At 40.6% G+C, this 22,491-nt stretch overlaps 1 protein-coding gene across 3 annotated transcripts in view; it reads left to right on the top strand.

The window, feature by feature from the left end:
• Positions 1 to 22,491, top strand: part of REPS2 (RALBP1 associated Eps domain containing 2) — a 208,009-nt gene that overhangs the window by 102,895 nt on the left and 82,623 nt on the right. For 2 of the 3 annotated variants that reach the window (XM_089676566.1, XM_089676564.1), the window contains exons 6-8: positions 3,081 to 3,222; positions 6,250 to 6,313; positions 12,766 to 12,905. In XM_089676566.1, the coding sequence (XP_089532692.1) occupies positions 3,081 to 3,222; positions 6,250 to 6,313; positions 12,766 to 12,905 (346 nt within the window). The remainder of the gene's footprint in view (positions 1 to 3,080; positions 3,223 to 6,249; positions 6,314 to 12,765; positions 12,906 to 22,491) is intronic. The other variant, XM_089676565.1, reaches the window with a different exon arrangement.

Raw genomic sequence — 22,491 nt, 5'->3', positions numbered from 1 at the left:
ATCTAAAAGAAGTAGTAAGTCTAGCATGAAAATCTCTAAAGTGCCTAGATACACTAGAAATCTCTTTTTGCTTGAAAATCACTTGAATCACAAAAGTGTTCTCCAATAAGTATTCTCAAAGGACGTATTGTACAGCCAACATATTGCAAAGGACAACTCGTACAGTAAATGAGATATACTACATAGGTGATATTACAATTTATGTAGTGTAAGATTTTAAAACTCTCTCCTGTGAATAAAGAGTCAAAGGTTTTTGTGCACAGTTTCAGACGCCAGTATTTGCATGTTTTGTGCCCACAAACATAAGAACCTGTGCATGACAGCCAGGTGGATGTGATATCTTTGGAAGAAAACAGACTAGGTGAAAGTAATGTACCCATTGTCGGTGCTCGTCAGCAAGAACATGTGCAACCTTCTTTCAACACTGGAAACAAATCCTTATCTACATATAAGAGCGGAAGATTATTTTTGATAATGTCTGTTACTTGTTTATATTCTTTAGAAACAGTTGTAACATCAGTAATTTTGTAATTCTGACACAATCACATACAAGGAAAATAAACAAACAGCATTTTTGCTTGCAGGTGATTGGATGAGAGAAATCAGCAGAACCTCCTTTTATTTCAGAGCTTCCCCTCAGATCTAGAGCTACTGCACTTGCAGTGCACAGTATATTTGCCTATTGTAAATCAACCCTTTAGTGTTTAGTTATATATATATGCAGTGTATGCAGGTTAGCTGAGAAACTTTATTATACTTAACCACTTCCCGCCCGGCATATTGTAAAATGATGGCTGGGTTAGACTTTCGTCGTTTTGGGTGGATGTCATATGACATCCCCTCTTGCTACATGATGTCTGTCACCGGCTGTCTCCACCGCACACAGCAGATGACAGGTCACAGCCCGCTGCTAGTACCTTCTGATCACTGTGACCAATCACAACATATCACATGACAATTGTAAACCATGAATGGGTTTGATTCATATCATTCATTGTGTACAATTGTGTTGCTAGCTGTGATTGGTCACAATGATCACATGGTACAGACTGGGCCAATCACAGCCCGTCTGTAACTCTGTACCACACTGAATGAATCAATTTAAAAAAAAAATTAGTTTCTTCATTTTCATAAAAAATGATGGCAAAAAATTTACATTTTAAAAAAACTCTCCATGCCTCTTAGTAAATACCTTGGAGTGTCTCCTTTCCAAAAAGGGGTCATTTGGGGGATATCTGTACTGTCCTGACATTTTTGGGCCTCAACATTTTTTTTATTTTTTTTTTGTTTATTTAGCAAAAAATAAAAAAAAACAGTTGTGATTAAATACCACCAAACAAAAGCTCTATTTCTTTGAGAAAAAAAAAAGGATAAAAAACTCATATAGGTACAGTGTTGCACGACCGTGCAGTTGTCATTCAAAGTGCGACAGTGCTGAAAACTGAAAATTGGCCTGGACGGGAAGGGGGTGATAGTGCCTGGTATTGAAGTGGTTACACAATCCTAAATAAAAGTGTTTTATAACCAGTTTAAAAACCATAGCCACCATATTATTCTGTCACATTAGATTTTTTTAGTGGCACATTTTCACATTTAAGAACAAATTTAGGCTGTTATACCAAAAATAGCAAAACGTGGAACAAAACTACGGATTTTATAGCAATCTGAACTTGTGTCAGAAACTCCATCCAGGTTGGTTTAATGAGGGCCAATTACCTTTCAAAATCAAAGTAAATTTTTTTTTTCAAATTCAAGAACACTATTAATAAGAATCTTCCTCTTTATAAGGCCACACATTTAAATTTGAACTTCGTAAATTTGATAAGGTATGGGAAGGGTGGGTAGCCTCTCACCTTATTGCGTATTCATATTCTTACTGAATTTCATGGTTTATAGACTTGATTTTTGCAGTATGTGATTCTGGGCAACTCTTATTTGCCTATTTGTACTGGTTATGTCAATTATCCTGTGTTGGGAATAGGGTGTGGATTGCTCCTGTAAGTTACCTCTGTTTTTTTCCACTGTATCCTGAGTGTATCCTAGCCCATCTATTGTTTGATCCTTGGCTGTAACATTCACAAACAATGGTCTTTACTGTTTGAATGGTTTTGTTTTCAGGATAGCATGTCGCTATTCTAGTGACTATCCGCAGTCACAATTTTTATGTTTTGTTTTATATACTTCATTGCAAATAAATAACGAGCATTAAAAAAAAAACCACGCAATTAAATAGTGAAGGGTGTTTCTATGTGGTGGGGTGTTTACTTTTTTTTTCATTGAGAATGTAATTTTGCTCTATTACTGTTTCTAATACATTTACAGACCACCCTTAGACCATTTGTGCACCTACCACAGTCCATTGCAAATAATAGCCTTTTTTAATAAAGCAGTTCTAAAATGAAATATTGATGTGCCAAGTGCAGCAACCTATATCAGTCAGATTTCTGTGTACTATGATCATATTGGGGAAAGATGAGTACTAATTCTTTGCTTTCGGGGAACTGGCTATTGAAGATTGCTCTTTCTTTAATAAACTAAGCTGTTAATGTGTGGCCATACAGAAAGACATAGTTGTACTATCCTATCACAACATATTTGTTTTATTAGTCACTGGGTGAGAGTTTTTCATACGTACTCTGTGGTTGTGGTGTTCAGCTCTGAATCCTGAATGTAAAAGAATGATACATGGGCAAAAATATCCTAATCATCTTCCCGATTTGATATATAAGTGACATTTCATTTGTGTGACTTTTTTTGAATTTTCAAGTTTTACATGTAGTGAGTTTTTCTTTATTTTAGATGGTGCATAGTAAAATGTTTGGAAGTAGACATGTTCAGAGGTATATTATTTAATATGTTAGTGTATGAACATTGGAGACAGCATGAAGTTTATGCTGCATTGATCACTGACAGCGCATGCGCATGCCCTTATTAGATATTGTTCACTTTGCCAAATTAATTTTTTATATATATTTTTTTGGGTTGGGTTTTGCTGCTAACACATAGTTTATTATTGTTATACAGTGTGGCGCTTTTTCTATTGATTTATTGATCACTGACAGACCTGTCTTTCTACACAGCAGTCCTTCACAGCTGAAAGAGAAGCACAGGACAGTTCCGATAGTTACTCTGAGGACCCCTGGAGGATAACAGAAGAGCAGCGCGAGTATTATACTAACCAGTTTATAACACTTCAACCAGATCTCAATTCTTTCATTTCTGGTACAAACAAAATAACTACTCTGAATTTTTTCTTTGCTATGTAATTATATGTGGTCCCTTAATACAGGCTTTGAGTTGTTGAAAGGAGGAATGCATCAAGCCTAGGTTTCCAGCATTTTTAGCTATCACATTCATTTTTAAAGTAAACTTGTAAGAATTAATTGTTACAATTTAAGTTAGGACAAGTGCTTTGGAAAACACACAGTAGGTTTGATATTGGGAGGTACAATACTGTCACTAAACCTCTGTGGACTGAGGGAAAGATGCTGGGTGCCTAAATCCCAATGGACTTTATTTCAACCACAATCCTAACCCTAACACCTACCCCTGCATTAATAGTAATAAACATATATGATTTATATACCACAAAATGCGAAATTGTATGCTTCACATTGAGGCAAAAATTAAAACCTCATTGTTAGTAGCGTTAAACTATAAATTTTAGTAAAACACTTTTAAAGCTTTGATTAGAGTAAGAAATGCTTAAATCCCTCTTACTTTTTACTGTCTGGTCCCATTGGGAAGATTTCCCTTCAAACAAAAAAGAAGTGAGAGCTGTGACGAACCTGGTGCCTGACCCCTGCCCTTCTCACCAAGTCGTGACAAAGCACTGGCCAACTGTGCTGTCACGTATATAACCATACTACTCTCAGCTGCACCCTGCACAAAGATTTTCCAGCTTGCGGGACCACAATCTAGGTGCCAGCAGCCGGAGAGCGATTGTCACTAACTAGCAATTAACTCTTTTAGCTACCACCACCACCACACGAGAGCTGTCAAAAAGTCCTGGCATTCCCTTTTTCTGTGGTATCTAAGGGGTGTTGACAGAGACCATCTGACCAATTATCCAGTTTAAGGAGTGGTGGCTGGGAGGTAACCACATTTATGACCAAGTCCCAAATACAGTTTCCTATAAGTATTCATATTTCTGAATACCTACCATTTACAGTCTGCTAACATGAAGATTATTGTCCAACATGAAATTCGCTTCGAAATGGGTATAGATATGATAGGTCTCGGATATCTATTTCTCATAAGAGGGGTGTGGAGGGCAAATCCACTCTGCTACCTCCTAGCTTAGGGGTGCTTGGGTTCAAAACGCTACAAATTAACTGAGGGTGGGAAATATGTCCATACTATGGCTGTGCTGTTTGTATTTCATGAGTTATGAAATATGCTGAAACTTTAGAGTCTTGGCTGCTAACCATACGGGCAGAAATGTGGATTTCCCTTCAGCTGAGCTATTTACGACCACATATCTGTTAGTTCTCTGGATTCCTCAAGCTTGGAGTGTGACAGTTTTAATAGGGTTTTCAGGCTGAGATTGTAATGGAGAGATCTGTGTGTCTGATCAATGAATTGAAAACAAGGTCTTGGCATCAGTTACCAGTTTGTGTATCGTATAAACTGAAGGAAGGAGGGAGAAAGGTCACGGTGCCATGCCTTCTTATGCCAAAAATGGCTGAGACCTGAACAAAATGGATGTCACCTACAGCTTTCATGTGCCTAATGTGCACAAGCATTACAAGTGTAATTTCTTTAAAGTGAGGAAGATCCTCTCTTAAAGAGTTGTCACTGGTACAACTGTCCTTATTGGAATATTTCCTCTCTATACAATTTCAGGTGAACTTCAATTTTGGATTGCCATAATTTTCTATCTCAGTGACCACGAATACTAGGACATATAGACGCAATGGGGTTGGTTTACTAAATCTCGATCTTGCAATATCTGGTGCTTCTAACTTGGTTTCTATTGCAGAGGTAGTTCACATTTTGCACTCCGGTTTTAATAAATCAATCCCATTGAATCCCACTGGGAACACAGTAAAGACGTGACAGAGGTGTGACGGGAGTCATTTTGGGTGGGGGGCTCATGGAACCCAGCTTACTTTACAGAGGTTGGGAGACCCCTGTCTCAGCTCCCCATATCCCTCTTATGTGCAAGTCACCCTGTGTTTTTTAGGGGCACAGGGTGACTAATGGATGCTGAGAATGCAGTTGAAATTACTTCAGATGGGACAGTAATATTTATCAGCCATATGTAGACTATTCCTGGTTGTTGATTCTGAACTAGACATGTGAATTGTAAGAGCTGATCATGCTGGCCTTTCCTCTATTCCAGTGTAGGAGCCGAACTGTCTGCTCTGTAGTGATATCCTAATTCATCAAACCATTGTCTAAGTGTGAATTCCCATTCACCTTTTGTTTCGGTCTCCCAGCTAGCTAACCTAATTAACTTACTGTTTAGAGTGTCTGTATATAGCTGCGTTTGCATATGATCATGTGATCAGTCTCTGTGTATTGTATAAAAAGCCTGTTTGAGTTTAAAATAAAGAGTTCCATGTTCAGACAGACTGGTGTCGTCTAGTCTTGTATGGTCGGCTGTGGTGTCTGTTGTCGGTGTTCGGACAGGGAAGCGGTATTCTAATGGAAGTACTCAAGCGCAGTCTGGGTCGGTTCCATTACAAGATGCATCTACATTATGTATACTGGCCAAATGCAAATGTTTCTCCATTTATATTTTTTTGTTTTTTTCCTTGTGCAGTTTATATTTCAGGATTCTTTTGTTTCCTAGAATGCATCCTTTTGGTCAAATTTTCCACTCCTTGCACTGAAATGACCATTAGATGTAATGAAATTTATGCCCCAATGAATTTGCTGTTTGGATAGCACTATTACAACTGCCCATACATGGGAAATATCTACCCAAGAATGATGATATCAATGAAATATTAGCCTGTCTCTGAACAACTCACTGGGCTTCTAGAATCCACTCTGATAGTTGGCCAGTAATGAAAGCAATGGGCGCAGGATACCATCTAACCTCCATTTTTTTTGCTTTATGCCTCAAGTAAACACAAATCTTCAAGAAGTTGTAAAATCCCCATGTGCAATATTAAATTCCTTCTAAACTAAAACAGCATGATCATCACAAGCAATACTATATTTGGGAGCATGGCTTGTAATATATATGTATTTTAACATTTATGTTTATTTGCAAATCATAATAGGGTTTGTTTCACACAGGTTCGGTGGCAAAAAATTTCTTCACCAAATCAAAGCTTCCTATCCCAGAACTGTCACATGTTTGGTAAGTAAAACCTGTATTATGATAATATAATATGAGATAAAATGGAAGTTCTTACAGTATAATGGGGGTTGCATACAGCAAGCTTTTAAAAGCATTTGCAGAGAGGGCGCATGCGCAGCTGGCCCTGCATGGACGTGTAGTGAAACCCGCTCCGTCCATCCGCTGGATCCAAAGCGGCTCACTCCGGCCCCAAGGGAAATGAACATACCAGAGGGCAAGGGTAGAGGTGCACAACCCTCCCCAGCTATGCCCCGCCGCAGAAAAACCCCGGGACAGCCGGGGAAGCTGACTCATTTCTTCCCCACCATTCAGACTGGGACAGAAGATGGCGCCGGCTCTATTAACAATACAAGCAGATCTGAGGATGACAGATGTTCCCTGTGTCTGACCAACCTATCTCCGAAATCTGCATGAAAAACATGCTTCTCTCACTCAGGCAGACGCTGCACAGCGACCTGACATCATCACTTGCCCAAATTACTACTATGATTAAAAAACAGGACCTCAGACTACGCCATATTGAGACAAAAATGGAGGAAATAGTTATAGCTCACAACTACTTGATTGAAGCAAATGCTGATCACACTGCCGACATCTAACAAATCAATCTGAAACTAGCAGACCTGGAGGACCGTTCCAGACGCAATAACATTAAATTTAGGGGTATTCCTGAAAATATCACCAATGAAGCACTGTTACCCCAAATCCAGCAATATATGAAACACCTTATCCCATCTCTCTCAGATATTGAGCTCGCCATAGACCGCGCTCACAGAATCCCAAAGCCGTCTTTCCTGTCAGCATCAACTCCTAGGGATGTTTTGGCGCGCGTCCATTTTTACCACATAAAAGAGAAGTTAATGACAGCAGCCAGAAACCCCCCTCCATTACCGCCATCACATGCTAACATCAAGCTATACGTGGACCTTTCAAAAGCTATGCTTCTAAATCGTACAAAATTGGTTACCATCACCAAAGCCTTACGAAATCACGGCATTGCTTACCAATGGGGCTTCCCCACTAAAATTACCATCAGACACCAGGGCAGAATTTACAAAATTAGAAACCTAGAAGCGGGGATAGATTTACTGAAGACATGGAACATTATACCTGTAGACCCCCAACAATCCACCTCTACTACCACGCAACAGATGGAAGCAGAATAACTTTGGCGTGCTATACCTCCAACTCGTTTCAAATTCCGCTCTACTCCACTATATCCCATCCACTCAACTAAGATCTGGCGATCGGCCTGATTGAAAAAATTTCTTGTTACAAAACACTGTTTGGCATGACCTTGTACATGGTCAATGCTTGTTCATACCCCCCAGTTTTGAAGTAGCGTCTCAAGCTACTCATGTTTCTTGCATTTTACACAAGCCTTTTTTTACCCCTGTCCACATCCCTCACTCCCTGCACCACCAGTCAAACAAATACTTCAATTATTCAATTAAGTATCCTCATTGAACATGGAAAACAACTTTTGACTCTCCGATCCAGTCATTTCAACAAGGCCCAGGCCACAAAATTCTCCTCCTTGCACTCGTACCCATCCAACTTGGATCAACGCCTCAAGCATCAACTCTACTACTCCACAAACCGTACCAAAGACCCCCACGATGATTAATATAACCTCCCTAAATGTTCGTGGCTTAAACTCCCCTTTCAAAAGATCGATGCTCCAAAAAGAAACTCGGACATCTCATGCGGACATTCTTTTCATACAGGAATCTCACTTCGCAACATCCAAGACTCCCAAACTACAATTACATCAATTCTCCAACATCTATATGGCCACCAATCCTAAGAAACGTAACGGCGTACCTACCGCTATAAAGGACACTATACAGTTCCGTTATATATCAGAAACAGCTGACCCTCAAGGTCGCTATCACATATTGATCTGTGAGCTTAATAACACCCTCTACACCCTAGTGAATGTTTACGGTCCTAACAACAATCAGAACCAATTTCATCGGAAACTTCACACCATTATTTCTTCACAAAAACAAGGCAGACTTATCGGTGGAGACTTCAACGTTATCGGCAACCCACTCCTGGACTCGTCCTCCAACAAAAGACCCCTCAAACAAAACTTCAATCGTTTCCTGCATGATCACGACCTTTACGACATCTGGAGATGCCAGCACAGCACCGAAAAGGACTACACCTATTACTCCCCCTCTCATCTATCTTACTCCAGAATTGATTTCTTTATTACGGATAAATGGACTCTACAACATGTAACGTCATCCAACATCGGCACCATCACATGGTCAGACCACGCTCCAATCAACATAATCCTGAAAGACTCTTAACGCTCGACACTCCCCCCATCTGGAGACTGAATTCTACTATTCTGAAGAACCCAGAGAATCAAAAACATTTGTTAGAAGCCCATAACTTATTTTTTTACCTAAATACCACACCTGATATCTCTATAACCACACTTTGGCCTGCTTACAAAGCTTATATGCGAGGCATTCTCATACAACTTAACGCTCAAATCAATAAACAGAGATCGCAACAAATTGACCAACTTCTAGCTTCTATAAAACTAAACGAGGAAATTAACAAACAAACCCCGAATACCTCCACATCTGCATCCCTCACCTCAGACAGGAACCAACTCCGAACCCTCTTACTACATAAATATGACCTCAACCTCCAAAAATCGAAGTCACAATTTTACTCCCTAGCTAATAAAGCAAACTCACTTCTAACAAAAATAATCAAAGACGCCTCAAATCTAAAATCTCCTCAGTTTTACACCCAAATACCCGCACTTCACTTACAAATCCAAAGGACATTGCTGACGCCTTTGCAACTTACTACCAAACCCTGTACAATATTAAGGATGACCCAAATACACCCCAACCAACGACACTGTCCATTCAAAACTTCTTAACTACCACTAATCTACCCCATCTTACTCCATTACAACTCACCTCTATATCTATCCCATTCTCTCCCTTGGAAATAGAAAAAACTATAAAAACCTTATCCCTCAATAAATCTTCAGGGAATGATGGCCTTACCAATGAATGTTATAAAACATTTACTCCTAACCTTACACCACACCTAACCACTCTCTTCAACCATGCCGCATCTACAGGTACATTCCCTAAGGAAATGTTGCAATCTATAATCACAACTATCACAAAACCCGGCAAAGACCCCCAACTTGTTCAGAATTACAGACCAATCTCACTACTCAATACAGATATAAAACTTTACGCCAAACTAATAGCCCAAAGACTGCTTCCCCACTTACCCACACTAATCCACCCAGACCAAGTAGGATTCGTTCCCAGTCGCCAAGCGCCGGACACAACGAGGAGACTCATTTCCCTTCTGCATACATTAGAAACCACTAAACGACCCTCTCTACTTTTATCCCTTGACGCTGAAAAAGCATTTGACTGAATTCACTGGCACTTTGTGACAGTGTACCATTGGTTAGTACTCTCGCTGAGTTTCATAGATTTTTCACATCTCCAATGGCACCAGACAAGGTTGCCCCCTATCTCCCATAATCTTCACCCTACTTATTGAACCATTAGCCTCGAAACTCAGAGATGACCCAGCATTCACAGGAATTTCCCATTTCAAAAGAGAACACAAAATCAACCTATTTGCAGATGACATATACTAATGATTACCAATCCATACAAATCTCTCCAAACGATCCAAACACATCTTCAAAAATACTCAGAAGTATCATACTACAAACTCAATGCACCTAAATCCTCAATCTTGAATCCTAACATCCCTACTAAGTCCCAGAACATACTCCTCAAACGCTTTCCCTTCTCTTGGGAACACCACAGCATCCCTTATCTGGGAATTAAACTCACCTCCTCGACAGACCAACTTTACACTTCAAACCATAAACGACTACTCGAATCCATCCCTCAAGAACTTAAAAACCTATGCACGTCTACATTATAGAAATTAGGAAGAGTAGCCGCTCTAAAAATGTGCATACTGCCCAAAATCCTTTACATTTTTCGCACACTTCCTATACCTGTCCCCAATGCTTTCTTCTCCAAACTACAAGCACTACTTGCTAAATTCCTCTGGAATTCAAAGAAACCCTGATGTACGACAAACCTCCTTATACGCCCAACCTCTAGAGGAGGGGCAGGTCTTCCACACTTAAAATCGTATTATAATGCAGTACTTATAGACCAACTCTACTTTTGGTGGCACCCAACTACCGAAAAAACATGTACCACTATGGAAACACTTCCCCATCTTCTGACTCCACTACGCGACATTCTGTTCTTGCCACAACCTTCTCAACCCAGAAATCTACCCAAACATCCTTGTATTCGGGCTTGCCTAAAAGCCTGGTACAACCTCTTATTATCTAATTCACCAGATTCAAAAACAATACCTACTCCGATCACCGTGCTACATTTTATCACCCCTTCTTTGAACCTCTCACATTGGGAAAATCAAAATATATTCTGTATAGAAGACCTTTATACAAAACCACAAAATAGACTCCTTCTCGACCATCCAAGAGAAGTTTCACCTCCCTAACAGTGAAATCTTCACATACCTGAGGATAACTCACTCCTTACAAGAGATGAATATTCCACTCCATTTGAAAGTACCTAACACCGCGTACCTCTTTCTTAATAAAGCACAATACCCTACGAAAGGGATTTCGACCTTTTAAACACTTATATCCAGGGCTCTGTTTACCCTACAATCCACCTCTCTATCTAACTGGGAGAAAACTCTCTCTCAATCAATCCAACTCCACACATGGGAAAACACCTTCAACATCACACATCGAGCATCTAGATGTAGCTCCCACTGGGAATCGTACTTCACCCACACCACTCACCCGCTTGCTGGAGACAATGCGGAGAATTAGGATCAACCCTATATATACTCTGGACCTGCAAATCTCTAAGATTGTACTGGAACAGCATTTTCCACCTGATCTCATCAGTTGAGGGAGCCCAAGTGGCTACAAACCCTGCCCTCGCACTCCTCCATATAGGAATTGACAAATTTAGTACTAAATCCCGAACCATCATTATCCACATATTAGCAGCTGCAAAACTTAACATCACTAAACTATGGAAATCTTCCCACAATTCCTTCTTTCTCTGCCCTTATAATGGACCTGAATTTCCAATGCGAAATGGAAAGAAGATCGGCCCTCAATAACTCCTCCCATTATAAATTCAACACCAAATGGTCTTGATGGCTACAAAATCCCAACTGCTTTATAAGATGATAATATATACGTAAATATGTAATCCTGCGACCCCTTTGTCCTAGACTGGTGTCCCCCTTCCCCCCCCCCCCCCCCTTCCTCCCTCCCCTGTCCTGCTCCACCTTTTACAATGTTTCACACCCATTCGGTTCACACTAAGCAATCAACACCTTTTCAGAAATTAAATTTTTGCTCATATATCCCCAGCCAATTGGTGGGGAATTTCTTTTTCATTCTCACTTGCTGTTTATATGTACCCAAATGTGAACCACATTAATATATATTGTATTGTACTTAAATTTTTTCAATTAAAAATATTTGAAATAAAAGCATTTGCAAAGCTTTCAGCAAGCTACAAGCAGTTTTTTGAAGCGGTAAACACAGTCTTTAACTCCAGTCTGCAACTTGCTGTGCTCGCTCTTATACAAGCTGACGTTTGTGTGTAGAAGGTCTTGAAACATAAACAGTAACATTCACATTTTGATGCAAGTTTGGATGCTGTGACTTGGATACGACTATGGCTGTTGACTTTTGCTTTGACTGTTTCACAACTGTCACATTGATAACATAGGATGCAATTTTCATGCGACTTTTAAGAGTTTACATTGCAGTCTATGGCACTCAAGTCTCATGAAAGTGGTGCCGGAACCTTTTTAAAGTCACTTTAAGTTGCTTAGATATGACTGGCTTCTATTGAAATATATGGGCTTGCGACTTGTCATGGACTTTGTGTCCACAGTCGCATGACAAGTTGCTCAAGTGTGAATGCAGCCTAAAAAAAACTGATTCTCTTCCATTTTTTACTCTTCGCATTGTAATTATCTTATTTTTCTCCCAGCTCTAAACAGCAGTTAAAAAGAATAAGAGTATGGGTTTGGAAATATCATTGTGTTTCCCTATGAGTGGGATTATAGGATATAGGGGTGTTAAATTAGTATTTCAGCCATACAGATACAGGCTCCATTTTTAGATTGTAAAATCCAAGGAGCATGGCCCTCCTAACCCTCTTGTATTGAACTGTATTGTTGCTGTATTGTCTCCCTTTATATTGTAAAGCGCTGAGCAAACTGTTGGGGCTATATAAATCCTGTATAATAATATAATAATAATAATTTTTTTGTACCGTAGGTTAGAAAATAAAATTGAAAAAATATGTGAATAGCTGTATTGGACATTTAATTTTCATATACTTTTACAGATAAATGTTTTCTTCCAGGGATCTCAGTGATGTTGACTGTGATGGAGCGCTGACTCTTTCAGAATTTTGTGCAGCTTTTCACCTTATTGTTGCTAGGAAGAATGGCTTTGATTTGCCAGATACATTGCCCAAGAACTTGTCTGAAATTATTCAGTCAGGTAGGAACATATATATATATATATTTCTAGTTTCATTCCTGAGTATGTTATAGTAAAATGCTACAAATAAAAGTATAATGTCGGTTTATTACGAGTTGCAGCACCTACACTATACTGCCAAAAGTATTGGGACGCCTGCCTTTACACGCACATAAACTTTAATGGTATCCCAGTCTTAGTCCGTAGGGTTCAATATTGAGTTGGCCCACCCTTTGCAGCTATACCAGCTTCAACTCTTCTGGGAAGGCTGTCCACAAGGTTTAGGATGGTGTCTATGGGAATGTTTGACCATTTTTCCAGAAGCGCATTTGTTAGGTCAGGCACTGATGTCGGATTAAAAGGCCTGGCTCTCAGTCTCCACCCAAAGGTGTTCTACCGGGTTGAGGTCTGGACTCTGTGCAGGCCAGTCAAGTTCCTCTACCCCAAACTCGCTCATCCATGTCTTTATAGACCTTGCTTTGTGCACTGGTGCGCATGTTGGAACAGGAAGGGGCGATCCCCAAACTGTTCCAAAAAAGTTGGGTGCATAATAATGTCCAAAATGTCTTAGTATGCTGATGCCTTAAGAGTCTCTTTCAATGGAACTAAGGGGTAATCCAAACCCCTGAGAAACAACCCCACACCATAATCCCTCCCCTCCACCAAACTTTACATTTGGCACACTGCAATAAAGAATGTATTGTTCTTTTGGCGACTGCCAAACCCAGATCGGCTTGCCAGACAGGGAAGTGTGATTCATCATTCCAGAGAACACATCTCCACTAGAGTCCAGTGGCAGTGTGCTTTACACCACTGCTTCCAACGCTTTGCATTCCACTTGGTGATGTAAGGCTTGGATGCAGCTGCTCGGCCATTGAAACCCTTTCCATGAAGCTCTCTACGCACTGTTGTTGTGCTAATTTGAAGGCCACATGAGGTTTAGAGGTCTTTAACTATTGATTCTGCAGACAGTTGGGGACTTCTGCGCTGACCCCCCTCTCGATTTACATGGCCTACCACTTCCTGGCTGAGTTGCGGTTGTTCCCAGGGGCTTACACTTTGTTATAATACCACTGACAATTGACCATAAATTATTTATTATGGAAGGAAATTTCACGGATGGACTTATTGCACAGGTGGCAACCCATCATGGTACCACGTTTGAGTTCACTGAGCTCCTGAGAGCGACCCATTCTTTCACAAATGTTTGTAAAAGCAGTCGTCATGCCTAGGTGCTTGATTTTATACACCTGTGGCCATGGAGGTGATTGAAACACCTGAGTGCAATGATTTGGGGGGATGTCCCAATACTTTTGGCAATAGAGTGTATTTGCTAAAAAGAAAGATTCATTTTAATGTGGGTAACATTTGGGATGATATATAATCAATAAAAGTGGAGATTTTGTTCCAGTACCTATCACTGTAGTTGCATGGCATGCTGCTACTCTTCATCCAAGGCTGGTTAACCCCTACAGGTGTAGGTCAGCACACAATATTTCTTTGGCTGGGAAAGGTTTTGTATAACCCTCATTTATAAAACCATGGCTCCAGATAATATAAGCTTCCACAGTGTTACTCTATGTAGCTATATTTAAATATTTATTTCCTTGTAGGTGTAAGGCCTATAAAAGCCAGGGATTGCTCAAAACAAATGCCATAAAATGCTACAGGTCAGTACTAAAATAGCTAGCTTACACAGGCTTCAGCTTGTAAATGCTAATCTCTAGAGTGGGGTCAGCAACCTGTAAGTCACGATGTACCAGTAGATCTCAGCCAGGTGACTGGTAGATTGTGGTCTGGGCATGCTAACCCGCCATCTCAGAGGATCAAACAGAGTGCAATTCAGAGGGACTACTTGCAAAGTTGGTAGTAGTAAGGAGCAAGAGCCTTATAAATCGATGCCTCCTCTGTAGTGCTGGCTCTTGTCCCATGCGGAGTGATAACAACTGCAACTCCACCTCTTATCCTGGCTAGCGGTCTCCAGAGTGGTGTTAGCAGCAGGAAAGAAGAGATCTTCAGGTCTGTGACAAAGCACAGCTAATCCAGGAAAGTTGCAGATGCACTGCGCTGCACCCGCGGTGCAAGTAAACCGCAGGACACATCAGTGTGAAAGCAGCCTAATAGGGGGCTCAGAACAGTAAGGGTTCATTTACATTTGCAGTGTAGGGGGTGGTAAAACCCCATAGTTAAGATGTGCTTTTACCACCTTCGCCTTAACCAAACCCCCTTTAGCTGCAGTGGCCAGGGGTGTACGGCAGGAGATATATACCCTGCCATGGTTGGTGGGTGTATCACCTGCCAAGCCTGACCCATTCAAGTGAATGAGGCCCCTCTGCAAGTGCCCTGCAACCTTGTGCATTACAGCAAACCAGGGGTTAAAGTGGGCAGTGTCGTGTTGCTTTCCCACCTGCTTTAACCCCTTGAACCCTGCAGAAGCATGCAGCTGCAGGGCACTTGGCCGCATTTACTTGAATGGGTTGCGGTTGGCAGGCGGTAGCACTCACTAAAAGAAACAGAGGGTTTAAGTCCTGCTGCGGCATGTATACCCCTTGCCTGCTGTCTCAGGAGCTAAAAAGGGTAGGGATTGGGGACAGTAAAACTGCAACTCAACTGCAGGGTATTATCATCCCCCAACTTTCCGTGTGAACGAGGCAGACGCTGCCCTACTTTCCTAGTGCTCACTGTCCTACACAGTCATTTCCTTCTGCCTCTAAATTTCGCAGACTTCCAAGTTGAAAGGTGCTGAGCATCATTCACCATGGAAGACTGAGGGAATCCTGTGATCAGAGTTGGGTTCTTAGCAAGATTTGAGCTGTCCTCTTAAAGCTGGTAAAGCAATCCTCAACACTCAACAACAGATTGACCACATATTTAATATGTGTGCTGGATGTTGTTTTCCCTTTCAATGAGTTTTTATTAAAGAATATCAAAGTACAGACAATAGTATGTTAAAGTATACATATCAACAAAGCACAATTAGTTGCCAGAACTGTAATAACCAATGTTATTGCTGTTCAAGCAAAAAGAGCACCTGTGGGTATATTGAGCAATAGGTTAATGATATAGAAGTGACCTACAGCTATTTAGAATTTAGATCCAATTGGGCAACATAATCTACTTCAGAGAAGAAAAAGGAAGTAAAAAAAAAAGTTTTTTGCTGATCAGGTGTTCCTCTCAACAGCCAGACTGACGCTAAATATTTTTTAAACTTACATTGGAAAAACACCAGTTGGATTATTATCGGTTATTATGAATATGACATGTGTTTTGAGTGTTTGTAAATGTGATTTAAGTCCTGAGGCCACCACCAATATTCCTACTGGGGAGGTTGATGTGGTATCCGTCCTTTCTTACTACCATTGTCTCTGAATCAATGTAAGGTCGCTGGCTCCCAGGTCTGCTATCAGCAGGGTTATTTCAAATCTCCTGCGTTTGAGCAGCTCTACAAGCTGAACTGGTCATTGTAGGTCCTGATTCATTAACCAGATGGAAACATATAATCTCTTGCCACTTTTCACTGGGACTTTTGTATTGATTACTTTTGTGGTAAATGGTTTGATGCTTTCCTTGCCAACATGTAACTGGAATAATGTATCAGTATTCTAGAGGCATGTAATAAACACAACCGAAGGATAATATGATGAATGGGTTCTACAAATTGCCGCAGATGCAATAAATCCAGATTGATACCATCTAAGCAAAGTGTGTATGAGTATAGAAATAAACATCACACAGTTTTACAGATGTCAATCTGCTGGACTGCAGTTTTCAAGAGCAGACATTTATGGCTTCATGCCTGGAATAAGAATTACAGCAACAAGCTGCTTCTGAAACATCACAACTACACATGAGTATGATGGCCTAGTCGATGTAGTGATAATCACACAGAAAATCTGCCACAAAGAAATAGAGTAAATGCATTTACATAGTAATGCATTTCCTTTTCTGCTCTTGCATCAACAGACATCTTTTAATGGTGATGATATGTAGTGGTCACTGTATTGTGGTAACAGAGAACTATTGGTTGTTAATATATTCAAATAATATGTGCATAGAAATTATTTTTGCTTTAATATGTATCAAATTATTATAAATCTGAAGTGTAACTAATTAATTTTTCTTTACAGCTTTAGTGCCCTAACCTAGCTGTAATGAGGTATGTCCCATGCCGTAAATGTAGCTGGATTCAGGAAGAATCTTCTCTGCAGGGATGCCAGCCCTCTTCCTGTGTCTTAACTTCTGGCCCTGCAATAGTTAATAGTGTTCAATATTCAGGCAGAACAGCAGTGAAGATAGTCCCAATGGGGAACCCACCCCCTCCACCTCCTCCTCCATTGAGAGAAGTTCTTTCATTGTTTAAATGGCATGTAACACAATCTCTGAATCGGGGAGATCATGGCATTCATCTGAATCTCCCCAATTCAGAGATCATGTTGCCCAAAGCTTATAACCATTGCAGTGCCAGAAGTTTAGAGACCGGAATGGGACTGGCATCTTTGCACAAAAAAGATCCAGCTGCATGACAGACATGGGACATACTTCATTAATGGCTATAAAAGTCACTAAAGCTGTAGAGATTTTTTTCTAAACTTCAGCTTTAATATGTCATGGTAAGTATAAACCTTTTATAGAATTAATAAATTAGAATTTACTTAAAGTCCAAGCATAGGCAAAATTTTTCTTTCACTTTTTAAGTAGGGAATGGTAAAACCCTTTTTTTTTTTTTTTTTTGTCTGTGTCCCATTGGGGTGATGTTCTTTAACTTCCTGTCCCAGACACACAACAGAAAGTTAGGGAATTGCTCTTATAGACAGTTGTAATCAGAAATGGTGTCCACATTGGAAGATTCTGCCCTCACTTCTTGTTCTGGTGACACCTGTAACATTTCAGATTTTCTTTCACATTTAGTAACTCACCAGGACAATTAGAGAAGATGAATGTACCTATCGGGGACACAACCAACCGTAAAAAATTTAAGTTTTCTAATCCTTCCCTACTGTATCAAAAAAGTTTTGACTATACTTACACTTTAAAGCTGAACTCTGGAAACTACACTGCATGAAAAACTTAAAGGAACACTTTGAAAAACAAATCAGATTTCAATGGGGAAAAATATCATGCTGGATATCTCTACTGATATGCACATGCATCCCGTCTACATGATCATGGACCTGTTGTTAACTTTTCAGTCCACGGCAAAATGGCGCCAGCGCACTGCACATGCGCCGGATAACTGGTAAAATGGCGGGCACGATATGCGCACGTGCCATTTTTGCCATAAATAGGATATTTTGGACGTCAGGCACTGTATGCATACCCCCTATGAAACTCGTCAGGGAGGAGCTACAGCGTCTTGACGTCACGCCGCCGCTGGCAGACATCTTGGACATACATGGTCAGTCTCTTTTATTTCTGTTTGTGCACCCTGATTTGGGAATAAAAATCCTCTGATAAATACAGTATCACGCTATGTGGCATCCTTTCTTGTGCTCTCTGTGAGTCTAACCATTCACAGAACCTATCTTAGAGGAAACCTGATGTACTGTTACCAATTGGAGGACCCTGAAGGGAACAGGAACCTGGCTGTGCACACTATTGGATGATCTGGCTGACCAGATAAGACAGTTGTAATCTCAAATGCGTAATTATATCGCGCATTTGGTGAGTGCGCAAATGACTTATTACCAGTCACACCATCCATCACTCTGGAATAAGAGATTGAAACACTTATGCTGAGATCTTCTGTGATCCCCACGTTTAATAATTAGACTCTCACAAATCTATCACTTTAACCACTTTGTGTGGTTTTATATTTTTGCACTTTTTATTTATATTTTATACGTGCTTTATCATTAACACTTATATCACTGTTTTGATTTATTACTCGCACTATTGGCACTTTATATCTGATATGTGATTTTGAATGAGCTATCATTCTCCATCCGCATTAAGCACTTTATATATGTTTATTTGTTATTAGTGCTGCACCTGTTTTTCATTCTATTTACTCCTAGGAGGTTTTATGGTTACCTTTTGGCGTCTCAGCAGCTTTGTTTTGTAGCGCTCACTTTGTCCTTTTTTTATATACTCATATGGACTGGGTAATGTGTTAGAAACGTAAGGATGTTCCATCATTTGATGGCAATGAAAGTTATCAACCTACAGAGGACTAAATTCAAAGCCCCCCCCCCCCCCCGAAAATCAAAGTGAAAAAAATGATGCAGCAGGCTAGTCCATTTTGCTGAAATTTAATTGCAGCAATTCAAAATGATACTCAGTAATTTCGATGGCCCCCTTGTGCTTGTGTGCATGCCTGACAACACCAGGGCATGCTCCTAATGAGATGACGGATGGTGTCCTGGGGTATTTCCTCCCAGATCTGGACCAAGTCATCACTGAGCTCCTGGACAGTCTGAGGTGCAACCTGGTGTCGTCGGATGGACCGAAACATGATATCCCAGAGGTGTTCTATTGGATTTAGATCAGGCGAGCGTGGGAGCGATGGTATCAATTCCTTCATCCTCCAGGAACTGCCTGCATACTCTTGCCAAATCAGGCCGGGCTTTGTCGTGCACCAGGAGGAACCCAAGACCCACTGCACCAGCGCAGAATCTGACAATGGGTCCAAGGATTTCATCTCGCTATCTAATGGCAGTCAGAGTGTCATTGTCTAGCCTGTAGAGGTCCGTACGTCCCTCCATGGATATGCCTTCCCAGACCATCACTGACCATCCACCAAAACAGTCATGCTGAACAATGTTACAGGCACCATAACGTTCTCCACTGCTTCTCCAGACCCTTTCATGTCTGTCACATGTGCTCAGGGTGAACCTGCTCTCATTCTGGTGTTCAATAGAGAATGTCAATCGAGCTCTATAGTGCCGGGCAGTGAGCACAGGGCCCACTAGAGGTTGTCAGGCCCTCAGGCCACTCTGATGAAGTCTGTTTCTGATTGTTTGGTCAGAGACATTCACACCAGTGGCCTGCTGGAGGCCATTTTGTAGGGCTCTGGCAGTGCTTATCCTGTTCCTCCTTGCACAAAGGAGCAGATCCCGGTCCTGCTGATGGGCTAAGGACCTTCTACGGCCCTGTCCAGTTTTCCTAGAGTAACTGTCTGTCCCCTGGAATCTCCTTCATGCTCTTGAGACTGTGCTGGGAGACAAGGCAAACTTTATGGCAATGGCACGTATTAATGTGCCATCCTGGATAAGTTGGACTGCCTGTGCAACCTCTGTAGGGTCCAGGTATCACCTCATGCTACCAGTAATGACACTGACCTTAGTCAAATGCAAAACTAGTGAAAAACAGTCAGAAAAGATGAGTAGGGAAAACATGTCATTGGCTTGGCTTCCACCTGTAAAACCATTCCTGTTTTGGGGGTCATCTCATTGTTGCCCATCTAGTGCACCTGTTGCTAATTTCATTAACACCAAAGCAGCTGAAACTGATTAACAACCCCCTCTGCTACTTAACTGACAAAATCAATATCCCAGGAGTTTAATTGACTTGATGGTTTACTCTGATTAAAAAGTGTTCCTTTAATTTTTTTGAGCAGTGTATATTTTTGCATACATACATTGGGGCGGTTCGGCTCAGTGTAAACGTGTATCTGATATCCACAATTCTGTTGTGGATGCTGTAAATCACTGTAGTAGTCCATGCTACTTAAAGTGAAAGTCATGATGCTCTGGGTTCTGTGCAAGCAGCCTTCTCTCTGTACAATGACCACAGGGAGTAGCTGACTCTGCACCTCCACTAATCATAGAATGCCTACCTTTTTCAATGCAGGTGTTCTCTGATTGGAAGAAGTGGTTCTCAGCTGTTCCACACCAAATCCCTCTTTCCTCCTGATTTCTCCCTCTTTTTTGTCAGATTCCTGGATGTCTATAAAAAATGCATTATTCAACTACCAAAAGTGTTACACAACACACATCCTGGAATCTTACATCCAGGATCTAAATAAGTACATTTATTACATTAAGGCTAGGTTCACACCAAATGTCGGGGGATTGCGTTGGGCAGTTGTTCCAGTGCAGTTTCACTGTATGACAAGGCAAAATGCCTTGTCTCTCTTTCTGCCCGGTGCACACCACCACATTACTGCATGCAGTACTTTTGTCAGTGCAGTGCAAGTCAATCCACTGCCTTGCACTACTCAGCTGGCAATTAAACTTTTTGAGATGTCCATGTGACAGCTCAATAAAATTTGTTAAAAAAAAAAAAAAAAGCACAGGAAAGACTGCAATGCGCCAATATCAGCACATCATCTCTACAATGATGTCAGCTCGGCCAGACCGCACCGCATAATAAACACTACTTTGCAATGCAGCGGCTGGTATGAAGGAGCCATTACAACCAGTATAAAGTAAAAGCAGTGGTGAAAAAAATTGCACTTGTGGATTTACCCATTAATTTTTAATTTATTAATTTTTCATGACCCACATAAAGGGGGTGTGCCTTATGACTACGTAATTTCTGCTAAAAAAAAGATGTTACTCTCTTTTATACCCCAGAAAGTTCGGAGTTCTGATCATATGCACAAGAAAGTACATGTAATGGCCATTCTAGAGAAACCAGAATTTACTACCAATGGAGCATTGAAAAAAGGCAATTCTATTTTTTAACATTGTTTAACCTCAACCTAGAGGATCAGAAAACCCTAAAACCTTAATAAATAGAACAGTACAGAACATAGTTTGTGCCAACGATATTGAAATAATGGAAAAATAGTTGTAGACTGAATGACATGAGAAATTTTGCACATGGGACACCACCTTCCACATAGGACAGTATGCTGCTGTGCGTCCAGTCCTGGCATTTTAGTGCACCCAGGAGGCACAAGTGTAGCGTTCAGCCCCATTGCCTCTGCAGCTTGTCAATATCTAGAACAGGCTGAAATATTTTGTAGCTGGATGGGGCTGAAAGCCCATTACGTGGGTATTCAGTTCCTTCACACCACAGCATATTTTCCAGCATTGCATTAGCAGTTCATTGAATAGTTTTATTTGTTGCCTTTACCCCTAGACATAGATGGATCATTTTGTTATCTGACATCCAGGGACATCAGTTTCAAGAGGACATAATGACCAACCAGACTAATTGCTTTTGTTTTGATGAACAGATAAGCATGATAATGTGGAAAATGCTCTTCTGTGCCGCACTCTTTAAAGAGAAGATAGTTTATAAATTGGGATGAGTCTTTAGGGGAATTTAAGTGAAATTTTGTGCTTGCATTGACTCTTATTCAAAAAAATGTGATCTAATGTTGTCTTTGGCAAAACCAATTAAGCTGAAATTTATATTTCTTTGTGTGAACATTTTGGCAAAATGAATTGAAGTCAATAGGAGAGTAATTTTTGGTAAAAGTTTGCCCAAAGCCAAATCGTTTTGCCATTCATGCCTAATAATTAATAGTTCACAGACAATTTTACATATGTTCAAACATACTATAAATTGTCTTCATCAATGCATTTTACCGATCTAACTTAAAAACTGAAACCCAAATGGTTGCTAGGGGTTACAGCATTTTGCTTTGTTTTATGTTATCAGGATGCAGTCTCTATATGTAAAGGCACATACAGGGTTTGTGTATATAGAGCTTATTGTA

This window comes from Staurois parvus, unplaced genomic scaffold (assembly GCF_062004578.1).
Source record: "Staurois parvus isolate SC_StPar_1 unplaced genomic scaffold, SC_StPar_1.0 ptg000172l, whole genome shotgun sequence".
In the NCBI taxonomy this organism is placed as follows: domain Eukaryota; kingdom Metazoa; phylum Chordata; class Amphibia; order Anura; family Ranidae; genus Staurois; species Staurois parvus.
This window is presented reverse-complemented; position numbering and strand designations above follow the sequence as displayed.